At 45.9% G+C, this 14,200-nt stretch overlaps 1 protein-coding gene across 8 annotated transcripts in view; it reads right to left on the bottom strand.

The window, feature by feature from the left end:
• LOC138751311 (F-actin-uncapping protein LRRC16A-like) overlaps positions 1-14,200 on the bottom strand; it is a 378,511-nt gene that overhangs the window by 80,733 nt on the left and 283,578 nt on the right. For all 8 annotated transcript variants that reach the window (XM_069913446.1, XM_069913453.1, XM_069913448.1 and 5 more), the window contains 3 exons: positions 13,745-13,843; positions 11,864-11,992; positions 2,716-2,844 (listed from right to left, as the gene is read on the bottom strand). In XM_069913446.1, the coding sequence (XP_069769547.1) occupies positions 2,716-2,844; positions 11,864-11,992; positions 13,745-13,843 (357 nt within the window). The remainder of the gene's footprint in view (positions 1-2,715; positions 2,845-11,863; positions 11,993-13,744; positions 13,844-14,200) is intronic.

Here is a 14,200-nt window from a genome sequence, read left to right as displayed (position 1 = left end):
TCAATTAAAGATAGCACTGAGGCTATTAAATCAACTGCTCAAAACAATAGGTCATAGGGACACAATGCAAGTTGCATTCTGTACCTTGTGATCAGCATAATGTGGTGTGATAATGCAGACCATAATGAGCATGTAAATGATAAACATGCATTTCTGTTTGTGTTACAGAAATGCATATCTAAGAAGCAGATGCAGTAATACAATTTTAATCAGCTTGCTGCAGGAGATAGATACCTTTTCTATGGTAGAAATTCACACTTGATAGCTATTGTGCAAATTAATTTCCCACAAATGCCAAGGAACAAGGAAGGAGTCAGGTGATAATAGGGAGACTGTGGAGCTATCAGATTCAATTGTACCAAACATTTCTTTGGCTTGGCTTCGCGGACGAAGATTTATGGAGGGGTAATGTCCACGTCAGCTGCAGGCTCGTTTGTGGCTGACAAGTCCGATGCGGGACAGGCAGACGCGGTGGCAGGGGAAAATTGGTTGGTTGGGGTTGGGAGTTGGGTTTTTCCTCCTTTGTCTTTTGTCAGTGAGGTGGGCTCTGCGGTCTTCTTCAAAGGAGGTAGCTGCCCGCCGAACTGTGAGGCGCCAAGATGCAGAGTTTGAGGCGATATCAGCCCACTGGCGGTGGTCAATGTGGCAGGCACCAAGAGATTTCTTTAGGCAGTCCTTGTACCTCTTCTTTGGTGCACCTGTCACGGTGGCCAGTGGAGAGCTCGCCATATAACACGATCTTGAGAAGGCGATGGTCCTCCATTCTGGAGACGTGACCTACCCAGCGCAGTTTGATCTTCAGCAGCGTGGATTCGATGCTGTCGGCCTCTGCCATCTTGAGTACTTCGGTGTTGGGGATGAAGTCGCTCCAATGAATGTTGAGGATGGAGCGGAGACAACGCTGGTGGAAGCGTTCTAGGAGCCGTAGGTGATGCCGGTAGAGGACCCATGATTCGGAGTCGAGCAGGAGTGTGGGTATGACAACGGCTCTGCATACGCTAATCTTTGTGAGGTTTTTCAGTTGGTTGTTTTTCCAGACTCTTTTGTGTAGTTTTCCAAAGGCACTATTTGCCTTGGCAAGTCTGTTGTCTATCTCGTTGTCAATCCTTGCATCCGACGAAATGGTGCAGCCGAGATAGGTAAACTGGTTGACCGATTTGAGTTTTGTGTGCCCGATGGAGATGTGGGGGGCTGGTAGTCATGGTGGGGAGCTGGCTGATGGAGGACCTCAGTTTTCTTCAGGCTGACTTCTAGGCCAAACATTTAATGATGCAACAACTACTGTTTCTACTTGTGCTCTTCCATAAGATGAGAATGGTTTTCTTCAGATTTAGATATATTCAACTTTCCATTTTTATTTCAACTACAGACATATTATTTTGACCTTTAAATATTACAAAGAAAAACCTAGAATGACAAAAGTATCTTTAGATGCCATTTGATTATTTCACTTGTGTGTTAAAATATGGATGCTACAAATTACTTTGGACTATGTTTAAACTGAAACATGATAATATGAGGAACACACTATCATTTCAGGAAAGCGAATAAACCCTGAAGTTTGCACTGTAGAGGCTGTGATCCATTTAATTAAAGATACAGTAAAACCCGTTATCTGGAATTCAAGCAACCAGTAGCTGCAAATAACTGGCAAAAAATATCCAGGAAAATAAATAGGTAAAAATTATGGAATTTTAAAATTAGGAAGACTCTCCGTTAGTTCAGCAATCATGCCACATGCAATCTCAAGCAACCGGAAAATACACTTATCTGCCATCTACCACTCCCCACATGTGCTGGATACCAGGACATGGTAGCAACTGAAGCAACTCATCTTCAATAGCCTGGTCTGAGTGGCAGCAGGGCCCCAAGCAGCATGTGGGAACCTCGCCTCCAAACATTACTGGAAGCTTGGACAGACTGCAGAGACCCAGAGTCAGTTTTGCCATCTGTCAGACCTGAGAGAGTAACTTTGTAGTTTTTAGCAATGACATCAAAAGTTTGTTAAAACTGAGGGAAATAATTTAGAATGTTACCAAAGCACTGAGGCAACAAATTTAAAAAAAAGTCAATTACTTATCCTCTTTGCCTCCAAAATTAAAGCTATGTGGTCCTCAGTGCAATCAATGGCATCTCAGGTTTTGGATCTGAGAACCAATTCAGAGCTATAAATACAAGGAGGGGTATGAGTAATACCAGGTGCTCAGATCTGAACCTCTCAGTGAATTTAAAACCTCCATGTTTCTCAGCAGCTGTGTGGCAGTCCCAATGAAAACCAATTCAATGGGCAAATGGTGATATTACTGTTCACAGCTGCCAGCATTAACCACACCCAAAGGGTATTAGGGAATGCCTGTAATTCTCAGGCCATAGCAATGACTCCCTGGGTTGACAGAAACATCCAAAGTTCCTAATCACTATAACACAATGATTGGAAACAAAGATGTACAGTTTTAAATTTGGACAATTAACCTTAATTCTGCAGTCACCACTGAATGGGCACTTTTGCATATTAAATAATATATTGATTGGAATTCCTAACCTGATGCAGCATTCAATGATCTAAGCTTACAGTTATTATTAGCTAGATGGATAGTTGGCCAACATAAATCTTCATTAGATTCCATTGATCCCAGATCACCAACACTACAAGACAATAGGTTAACCTGGGGTTATAATAAGTGGGAGATTTAGACTCCGATCATATGCAAGTACCTTGAGTTGTTCATCCACAACCCGCGTGACTTCTCCAGCCATAGATTCCAGCTTTTCCTCAATGGGATTGGATGAGCCACTGAATCCAGTCCAAGCAGCTCCTCGCAGGTGGTAAAGATTTGGCAGTAGCTGAAGGCAAACCGTATTTTGTTAACATGAATTCACACTTTGTCTACATTCCTCTTTTGAATAATTCAAATCAATTTATCCTTGGTCCAGTGGTCTTATCAACAGGTGGCGAGAAGTGTGTACTAGCAGGACCCAGATGATTTCTGGCTTTAGCCAGAGCAAGTTCTTCGTTGAAGAATTTACCGTAAATATTCGTGCATAATGCGTTTCGTGTATAATGTGACCCCCCATTTTTGAGGAGAAAAAAGGAGAAATATTTTACCCCCAATGTATAATATGACCTCCCTTCCCTTGCCCGCCCACCCGATTCACGCTGCTGCCTCTCCCCCCCACGACTGCCCAATTCGCGCTGCTGTCTCTCCCCCCTCACCCACCCAAGTCACGCTGGCGTCTCTCTCCTCTCTCACCCGCCCAAATCGCGCTGGCGTCTCACTCCCCCCTTTTTTGCCTGATTCGCGCTGCAATCTCTCCCCCCCCAACCTAGTCGCAGTAGCTGTATGCAGCTACTGATAATCATACTTACCATTAAACCTGGCAGAAAAAAAATTAAAGTAATAACCTTGTGGCGGCACACCACAACTGGCCCGGCTTGTAATCCACGCGGCGGGGCAGCTGGCCAAAATGGTGCCATCGGGGGTTTCCCCTTCTTCTCAGCATGGGGCTCAGAAGCCCATGCTGGGGACCACGTGACGCCTGGGTGACGTCAGCGCCCCCCAGCGCGGTTCTTAGCCAGGTCCGGGCTGGGAGTATAAGGCCAGCCCATCAGCCTGCAATAAATCAGTTCTGCTCACTGAGCTCAACCTGTCTGGTTTTGTGTTCTTTCAGTAGCAGTGTAGCTGCCACTACAATTGGTGACCCTGACTGGTTCAAAAGTCTTTGAACCCATCATGAGTGAACCTGGGATCAGTGCTATAGCTATCAAGCTGCCTGAATTCTGGGTTTAGGAGCCGGAGACCTGGTTCGGCCACGTGGAGGCTCAATTTCACCTCTGCCAAATTTCATCCGACACGTCCAAATTCTACCATGTGGTCGCCGTCATGGACGAGGCCACTGTCAAAAGCGTGCTGCACCTCGTTCAGCACCCACCCGCCGAAGACAAATATGAGACCACAGTGCTCACCGGATCCCTTGGACTATCCAGGCGCCAGCGTGCCACTCAGATGCTGCACCTCGATGCCCTGGGGGACAGGTCCCTGATGGAGCTGATGGATGAGATGCTCGCGCTCATGGGTGATCACACCAACTGCCCACTCTTCGAGCACATTTTCCTCAACCATCTGCCCATGGACATCCAGCCGTTACTGGCCCAAGAGAGCTTTACTGACCTGAGGAAGGTCGCTCAGAAGGCCCAAGAGCTATGGCTCGAGTGATTCCTGGAGGGCTCGGTGGTCCAGCAGGTCACGAGGCAAGAGCATGACCACGCCAAGGCCGCCTCTAGCACTGTGGTAGAGCATCCGGCCCCTGCAGGGGCCACCAAGAGCATAACCAGGGGCACAGCATCCGCTATAGGCCTCTGCTTCTACCACCAGCACTGAGGAGCCAAGGCTTGGAAGTGCCTTCAGCCCTGCTTGTTCCAGGGAAACGAGCAGGCCGGCCAAGGACACTGCCTACTCTACCTGAGGGACTCAGTCAGCGGCCGGTGGTTCCTCATCGACACTGGAGCCCAGATCAGCGTCATCCCGGCCATGGCCATCAAGTCCAGGAACCGACTTCATGGACCTCCCCTCTGTGTGGCCAACGCAACAGAGATCCAGACGTATGGAGACAAAACAGTCCACTTCCAGATCGGCCGACTAAAGTTCTCGTGGAGGTTCACCATTTCGTCCCTTCTGACCGTCATCCTGGGTGCTGACTTCCTCCTCACCCACGGGCTTCTGGTGGACATTTGGGTTAGGTGCCTGGTGGATGCCCGTACTTTCCAGGCCGTTCGCCTCGATGCCTCCCGCACAGAGCAGCTGCAGATGGCCACAATCAGCATGCCCAGAGACGAGTTCCAGTGAATCATGGACGAGTTTCCAACACTCCTCAAGCCACAGTTCTCCGCTGTCTCGCCACATCACAGGGTGTTACACCACACCCCCACCCAGGGGCCACCGGTTCACGCCACGAAACGCCGGCTCCCGCCTGACAAGCTCCAGGTGGCAAAGAAAGAATTTTTGCATCTGTTGGAGCTGGGAATAATTTGGCAGACTGACAGCCTGTGGGCCTCGCCGCTCCACCTGGTTCTGAAAGCCTCCGGCAGCGGGCACCCCTGCGGAGACTATCGATGGTTCAACGAGGTGACAGTTCCTGACTGTTACCCCATCCCTCACATCCAGGACTTTACGGCCAACCTGCATGGTGCAACAGTTTTCTCCAAGGTTGACCTGGTGCATGGATATCACCAAATCTCGGTGCACCTTGAGGACATACCCAAGACGACCATCATCACCCCCTTTGGCTTGTTCGAATTCCTTCGCATGCCGTTTGGGCTCAAGAACGCCGCTACGACCTTCCAGTGCCTCATGGACTCAGTGGACAGGGACCTGGATTTCGTCTTCATTTACTTAGATGACATCCTCATTGCCAGCAGGGATCGGGTGCAACACAAGGCCCACCTGCGCACCTACTTCTCCCGGCTGGCCGACTTCGGTCTCACCATCAACCCAGCCAAGTGCCAGTTTGGGAAAGAGTCCATGCAGTTCCTGGGACATACTATCATGGCTGAGGGAGCCACGCCCACCGCTACGATGGTCGCCGCTATCAAGGAATTCCCACGTCCAGACAATCTCAAGGGGCTGCAGGAGTTCTCGGGTATGGTCAACTTCTACAACCGATTCATCCTGGGAGCTGCGCACATCATGCAGCCACTATTCGCCCTCATCGCAGCCAAACACAAAATGCTCACCTGGCCCCTAGAGCCCTGCAGTGCATTCGAGGCAGCCAAGGATGCCCTCGCAAAGGCTACCATGCTCACCCACCCGCACACCGACCTGCACATGGCGCTCTCCGTCGACTCCTCTGCCACAGCCATCGGCGTCATCCTGGAGCAGCAAGTGAACAGACAATGGAAGCCACTGGCATTCTTCAGCCGGCTTCTCCGCCAACCAGAGCGCAAGTAAAGTGCTTTTGACCGTGAGTTACTGGGCATGTACCTGGCGGTGCAGCATTTCCGCTATTTCTCGGAGGGGAGGACTTTTACCATCTTCAGTGACCACAAAACCCTCACCCAGGCACTCGCGATGGCGAAGGACCCCTGGTCGGCCCACCAGCAGCATCACCTCTCCTTCGTGTCGGAGTTTACCACCGAATTTCGGCACAAGGCAGGGAAGGACAACGTGGTCGCCGATGCACTCTTGCAACCGGTCATCTGCACGCTGACGCCCTGCCTCAACTTTGACCAGCTCGCCCGGGACCAGAAGTCCGACGAGGAAACACAAGCCTTCAGGACTGCCATCACGGGCCTGCGGTTCCAAGACCTCCCAACTCTGAGCAGCGGAAGCACCGTCCTGTGCGATGTCTCCATGGGCACCCCACGGCCAGTGGTTCCCCAGCAGTGGCGCAGATAAGTCTTCCTTCACATCCATGACCTTCTGCACCTGTCCATCAGGTCCACAGTCCAGATGGTGGCAGAGTGGTTCATCTGGCACGGGCTGCGGAAGCAGATCGCGGGCTGGGCCAGAACATGCATCCAATGCCAAATGTCCAAGGTACACAGACACACCAGGGTGCACGAGCAAGAGTTCGAGCACGTCCGGGAATGGTTCAGCCACATTCACGTGGACATAGTCGTGTCCTTACCCGTTTCCTGGGGCAACCATTACCAGTTCACGGTGGTGGACTGCACCACTCGTTGGCCCAAGGTGATCCTGATGCCGGACGCCTCCACGGACTCCTGCTCCCGAGTGCTGTTGCATGGTTGGGTCGCCCAGTTCAGTGTTCTGAATCACCTCACCAGCAATCGGGGTGCCCAGTTCACCTCTGTGCTCTGGGCACAGCTTGTCAACAGGTTGGAGATTGAGCTACACCACACCACGGCCTCTCACCTGCAGGTCAATGGGCTGGTCGAGCGTCTGCACCGCCACCTTAAGTCAGCACTTATGGTCCGCCTTACCAGTCCCGACTGGGTGGACGAACTGACTTGGGTGCTCCTAGGCATCCGCTCTACACTCAAGGAGGATCTGCAAGCATCATAAGCTAAGCTGGTCAATGCGCACTGCTGGCACTTCCTGGTGAGTTCATCAATGCGCCTCACAACTCCCAGCTGTCACTGCATGAGCTGCTTCCTCACCTCCGCACCCGCTTGGACTCATTCACTGCCGCCCAGACACGCCACACGGCCATCTCACGTCCCCAGCGAACTGCTTTCCGCAGAGTACATTTTTATTCGGCGAGGCCCGCCCGCAGTACCTCTGCATAGACCTTACGAGGGGCCGTACAAGGTTGTCCAGTGTTCAGGGTTTATGTTCACACTGGACATTGGCAGCAGGTAGGAATTGTTTACTGTGGACAGGCTGAAGCCAATGCATCTCAACCCCAATGAACCAGTGATTGTGGCCCAGCCCAAGAAGCGAGGCTGCCCAGCTAAAAAGGACATTGGCGCCGGTTCTGGAGGGGGGGGGGGGGGGGGCTGTGTGGCAGCACACCACTAGGCAGGCGAACCGGTCCCACTTGTAATCCACGCGGCGGGGCAGCCGGCCAAAATGGTGCCGTCGGGGGTTTCCCCTTCTTCTCAGCACGGGGCTCAGAAGCCCGTGCTGGGGACCACGTGATGCCTGGGTGACGTCAGCGCCCCCCAGCGCGGTTCTCAGCCAGGTCCGGGCTGGGAGTATAAGTCCAGCCCAGCAGCCTGCAATAAATCAGTTCTGCTCACTGAGCTGAACTTGTCTGGTTGTGTTCTTTCAGTAGCAGTGTAGCTGCTGCTACACCCTAGTGTATAATGCGACTCCCCTACTTTGAGGACAAATTTTGGTACAAAATTCTTCTCATTTATACACAAATATTTACAGTATGTTTGGAGACAGCCTGATGTGCTTAAGGAGTCCTATCACAAGATTAATCAAAAATTATACCACACAAAAGGTATACAGAATTATGAGGGGTATTTTTCCACTACAGTTAGGTGAGACAAGAATGACATCCGACTTATGTCGGGATCAGCTTCATTAACACAATTAATATAAGGTATTGGCTGGTGCAATAGAACTTCTTGCATCAGCGGTACCTTACTCCACAAAAATTAAATAAATTGAAATCTGAAATATCAGACCAATGTTTCCAATATGGACAAGAAAAAGGTACTTCCTTGCATTCAATCTGGTTATGCCTTAAACTGAGGCGTTTCTAAGAGGTTTTTGATAATCTGGAAATATTACTGGAATTTAATACCCTCAGGCACCTGAATTATTTTTATTGTGGAATTTAGAACACTGAAGATCTAAAGGCTGTCGTAATAGCAATTAGCAATTAAAATTCGTTATGCATTTCCTGGCCACTGCTAAAGTGAGCTTAACAGTTATTAGGAAATCTGATTCCCAACTAGGCTTAGCCTGCTGGAAGATAGAAATACATAATTGTGTTCCTCCGGAGAAGATCATTTAGAACCTCAGAAACAGGTATGATGTATTTTCAAGAATATGGAATTCATACCTAAGGTACATCGGGGTAAATCTTTAACGATTCCCCTTCCTGTCTCTTCCCCCCATGCTCGCAGTGCCAAGGACCGTAGTAGATAAGTCAGATTATTTGTCCCTTGATGGGAGTGGGGTTGATCCTAGGTGACTGCAATCTTTTCTCTTTCTTATTCTTTCTCTTTTCTTTTTCTTCTTACTTGTTTCCGGGGCGGTGGGAGGGGGGGTGGTGGTATGGGAGGGTTTCTCTTATTTTGTTCTTTTTCTCCCTTTGATTCAACATTGGCATTAAATTTGCATTTTTGTAGATATTATTGTAAATGTTCTTTCTTTATAATAAATGAATCACATGTTGACTCTTTTTTTCTCATTTTCTTTAATATCGATGTACAGATCGATATTTGTATTATTTAATTAATATTATGGATATTTATGTTTTTCTATTTGATTATGCTTTATTTTGACTGCATGTTGATTGAAAATTCTCCAAATAAAATATTTAAAAAAAAAACAAGAAGACATGGGTGAATATGGGCTCAAATTTTGATATTTAATAAAAATTTAAATAGATACATGGATGGGTGGGGTTTGGAAGGCTGTGGTCCAGGTCACTGAGATGAGGAACAGATGGGCCAAAGGCCCTGGTTCTGTGCTTTAGTGTTCTATGGTTCTATAGAGTTATTTACATTGTACACATATTGAGATTTTTCTCTCCAATGCCTAACATAATTTCAGAATGTCCAAAGGAAATCACAGTGCTCAACTCCTCACACAACTGAAAGATCCTGATAATGATTGATATTACAAAATGTTTTCTGTCTTAAGTTGCAAAATTGTATTGTAAGAAGGTGTTTCAATTGACAAGGCCATTAGCTGTGGTTTGCTCATCCAAAAATAGATTTTCATCACCAGATGAAAGGTTAAAGGTAATTTATTCTGTTTTATCGAGAAGAGAAGGGAAAAGGGACTCAACAATGGTCATGTAGTGGTTATGTAATGAGATTAGAGATCTAGACATGGACTAAAGATTTAGAGGTATGAGATCAAATTTTACCATGGCAGCTGGGGAATTTAAATTATGCAATGAGATACTGGTAAAAACCCACCTACTTCAGTAATATTTTTACTGATTGAGAGGCACATGGAAGCAGAGAAACTCAAAGCATTTAAAATACACTTCTGAGTAATGGAAATCTTATAAGGTACAAGTCAGCAAACGAGGGTTGGGAAATACTCTTCTTTTGTCTATATTGACTTTAAATATCTGCCATTTTCATTTCAGTCTTGCCACAAGAATGTTTATTGAAATATAAAGAATGAGAGAGACAAGAATGCTCCCTTGCCCAAAAGCTAGATTGCAAAGCACTGGAATTTTATCCACTTTGAATCAAGTTTCCATGAAAAATAAAGCATGCATCTCAGATCAGATGCCCCTTCCAGTCAAACCTGTTTGGCCCTTGCTTGCAGCAGCAGGTTTTCTCCATTCCTGTGATGCTTGCTCGTGCCAAGTTTGCTAGTTTGCTTGTTGCTAGTTTGGCAAACCTGACATGCTCTTCCAAGAAAACAGCCTCCTAACTCATGGTGCAGAACAGTAATGCAAGATGTTTGCATCTCACACTGACCAGGAAATGGTGCAAGTAAATGAAATCTAACTAGCTGAATGAAAAAATGAACTAGCTGAATGAAAAAATGAACTAGCTGAATGAAAAAATATTTCTGGAAGCAGCAGTTCACAGCTCTATTAACTGTAAAGATCACATAGTTTATTTTTGACCCACTCCCTTCAGGAAGGAGGTACAGGAGAAGCTACTGTATTTTCTCTTCCATAACATGCACATGCATATAACGTGCAGAAAAATCATTAATTGTGTAAAATATTTTCGTATAATGCGCACATGCATATACTGCGTGGGTGTAGTATATTCTAAATTCCAACAAAAAGCAATTTGCATTTAAATAGGACATGAGACAAAGCACAGTTAATCTCCTGCAATTAACACCCAATCAATTTCCCCCAGAGGTATCAATCGCCAATTATATAGATGATATCCTGCTGCAACACATTAACAAGCTTAGGAGAGGAATCAATTAAATAGATTGAAGACAGGCTTTGGAGTTAAGCAGGATTTTAATTCTAATGTCTCAAATCAGAGGCACTTGGTATGTTAATCTCCCTCAGGGACTGGTCTGGGCAATTAACATTAATAAGGTGCAGTGCTCAAGCTAGAATGTCCTGTTTCGTGGAATACAGTACAAAGATCAAAATTTCCCACATCTGCTATAAATTGTGCATATTCTTTCAGTGCCTCTATTAAATTCTCATGCTTGCTATAACATTCCCACACTTGCTATAAATTGCATCTTTCCCACGGCCGCCATAAATTGTGCTATTATATTCCCACACTCACTATAACATTCCTATGGCTGCTAAAAATTGCTGGTGTGTCTTTCCCATGACCGCTATAAATTGTGTGCGTTCTTTCAATGCCGCTATTATATTCCCACACTCGCTATAGATTGCCAGTTCGACTTTCCCATGCCTGCTATTAATTGCGCGTTTTTTTCAACATGTAAAAACATTCTCATATAAGCACATACATATATAACGCGGGGTGGGGAGGGGGTCCTGGTTTGTAAAATATGCGCATAAGGTGCGCGGTATATGCGTAAAAATATTGTAAATCAGGTCTGCCAGGTTGGGAAATAGCTTTTTCTGCAGGCTGTGAGATTGATGAACAGTATTCTGTGAGAGTAAATTATTCCATTATTAATTTAAATTTAATTTAGAGATACAGCATGGAAACAGGCCCTTTTGGCCCATGAGCCTGAGCCGCCCAATTACACTCAATTGACCTACAACCCCCCCCAGTATTTTTTGAATGGTGGGAGCCAGATTCAGAAGATAGGCGGAGTGAGCACATACCCAGATGGTGAGCTTGCTGCAATGTCGGACCTGGGGAGGGGGGGTGAGATGCACTCCCCCTGCACCTACATCACTGGGTGGGAGGAAACCCACGCAGACTGTGGGAGAACGTACAAACTCCTTACAGGGAGCACAGGATTCAAACCCTGGTCCCAGTTGCTGGTGCAGTAACAGCGTAGGACTAATCACTACACTAACCGCACCACCCCAAATCTTATACAGTATATGTTTATATTATAGCTTTACGCATATATATTATTGTGTTGTGTATTATGTGTGTGCACCATAGTCCAAAAAACTCTGTTTTGTCTGGTTGTATATGTGCAGACAGATGATAATCAACTTGAGTCAGGATTTAACATTCCAAGGAAGGTACTTGCATCACATTAGCAGTAGATTAGTATTCATAAGCCCAACGAATACTTCATGAAACTTAGTGTAAAATAAATTATTGAATACATTGAACTTAAACAATTTTTGGTCTCACCGTCTTGGAATTTTTGGCATCCTTCATGAAGTTTTCAGCAAGTCGTACATCTTCTTGCACGGTGTCTCCAGCTGAATTTCTCAGTGAATTAAGGTGATCCTGCACTTTCACACACATTCGGTCAATCATCTATTAACAAACAGCATCATCAATTCTGGAATCAAGGCCAACTTTAGAACACTGAAACAGCACATCAAATCAGCTCCTCAGGAGCTTAATTCCCACAACCCAGCAACAGATTCTTCCAATGCCTGGAATTATCTTGTCCCTTAAACAATGTTCACTGTCACATTTCCTTAAACTGAATAGTTATTGTGATGAAGAACTTGGATTAATTCTTACATTTCCACTGTATGATGCGGGTCTTAAATCACTGGGCAAGAATTACATCGTTTAAATCAGAACGAATACAGGAAAACTTTGCTTGTGCTTTTCCATCAAGTCCTTTGCAGCCATCATTTGTCTTTTTGTGCAATAAAATGTGATTAAATGTTGATAAAACGATCAACAATTCCTACTTTAAAATCTGTAACATTTTTGAACAACTTCTATGAAGGCTTCTAGCAATCCTCTCTTCCTTCAACCCAATCAAGTCTACCATTTGATAACCATTCCATGGCCCAAAATACTCTTGCTGAAAATAAATCTCGCCATATTAATTTTCCCTCACTACATTCCTTAAGGTCTGGATGAATGCCACAATCCCTTTATACTATTGTCCCTTGACACGAGTTGTACAGCACAGGAACAAGCCCTTTGCCCCATCTTGCCTGTGTTCAGCCCATTTCCCTCCATGTGCCTGTAAACCTTTCGAAAATAACAATTATGTCCACTTCCATAACTTCTTTTGGCAGCTGCTTCCATGCACCCACCACCCTCTGTGGGATGAAGCACCCTCTCACCTTAAATATATGCCCTTAGTTTTAGATTCACGTACTCTGGGGAAAAAAAGGCTATGAATATTTACCTTAGCTATGGCCCTCATGATTTTATAAACCTCTTTTAGGCCTCCCCTCAGCCTTCTATGCTCCACAGAGAATGGTCCCAACCTCTCCTTATAATTCAAGTCCACCCCACCCCTCCACTCCTCAGCAACATTCTCAATATTGTTCCTTCAGCTGGATGACCAAAAAATATTCACAATACTCTATGGTCTCACCAACAACTTGTACCATTGCATCATGACCTCTTGCTCCAATGCACAATGCCCTAACAGATGAAGGCAAGCATGCCAAACATAATCTTCACCACCGTGTCTACTGGCATTGCCACCTTCATCCAACTATGCACCCATACCCACTAGTCTCTCAGTTCTGCAACACTCCCAGGGCAGGCATTGCAATGCAAGTCCTGCTCTGGTTTCAACTCCAAAAGTGCAAAACCTCACACCTCTCTAGGTTAAATTCAACCTCTCATGCCTTGGCCCACTTTCCCTGTTCTATATAGAGCCTGTTGTAATCTTAGATAACAATAATTCCTCTTTCTTTTCCAATGGCTTCAAATGAACCAAAGCCATTTGAATTTCTGTTGAACTCTAATTATTTCAGTCTGAATCTCACTAAAATTTCCCTAGTTTTGAGGTAGAATTTATGGAGAGCTGATGGGAGAAAGGGTTATAAAGAGAGTTAGTAGTGGAATGGGATTCCTCTGTGAGCTGACATGAACTCAATGGGCTGAATGGCTTCCTAGAGAGATAGGAAACATAAACAGGGAATGATGGGCATGTCATGCACATCTTTAGTAACTTGTATTGTCATCTTGGCAGAGTAATGTCATCTTGGTTAAAAAAAATGTATTCTATCAAATTAATGGAAATGTTCAGCTGTTGTTACAGGCTTTGAACTTGTTACTGATTTCAGACATGATTGATTGCATTCATACTTGCTGGGTAGTACTGGTGACAATGCCCTGTTGTAACCTGTAGGCCTGTTCCTGCAAATACTTCCTGGTTTCATGATTCCGCAGAAGATAGTTCTCAATCTGCAAATGAAGGCAAAAAAAATAGACAAAACTTTACAACATATCATTTCATTAGCAGGAGTTGTTACTTTAGATTCTATTTGTTTTTTTCAACAGTGACTGCAATCCTTAGAAGACTGAGGCGAGCAAGTCTACCAGCCACTACTCTTGGAACTTTCTATAGGATCTCTGTCCTGGCCACTGCATCACAGTGTGGTATGGTTGCTGTACAGCATTGGATCAGAGGTCAATCCACAGGTCCATAAAAGTCTCCCCCCACCCCCCCCCCCCCCAACCCCCACCACACTGATGTGATCTCTCTGGCCCATTATTTAAAGATGACTTGCAAAATCTGTGAGGACGCCTACTAACCCCGTT

This window comes from Narcine bancroftii, chromosome 1 (genome assembly GCF_036971445.1).
Source record: "Narcine bancroftii isolate sNarBan1 chromosome 1, sNarBan1.hap1, whole genome shotgun sequence".
NCBI lineage: Eukaryota > Metazoa > Chordata > Chondrichthyes > Torpediniformes > Narcinidae > Narcine > Narcine bancroftii.
This window is presented reverse-complemented; position numbering and strand designations above follow the sequence as displayed.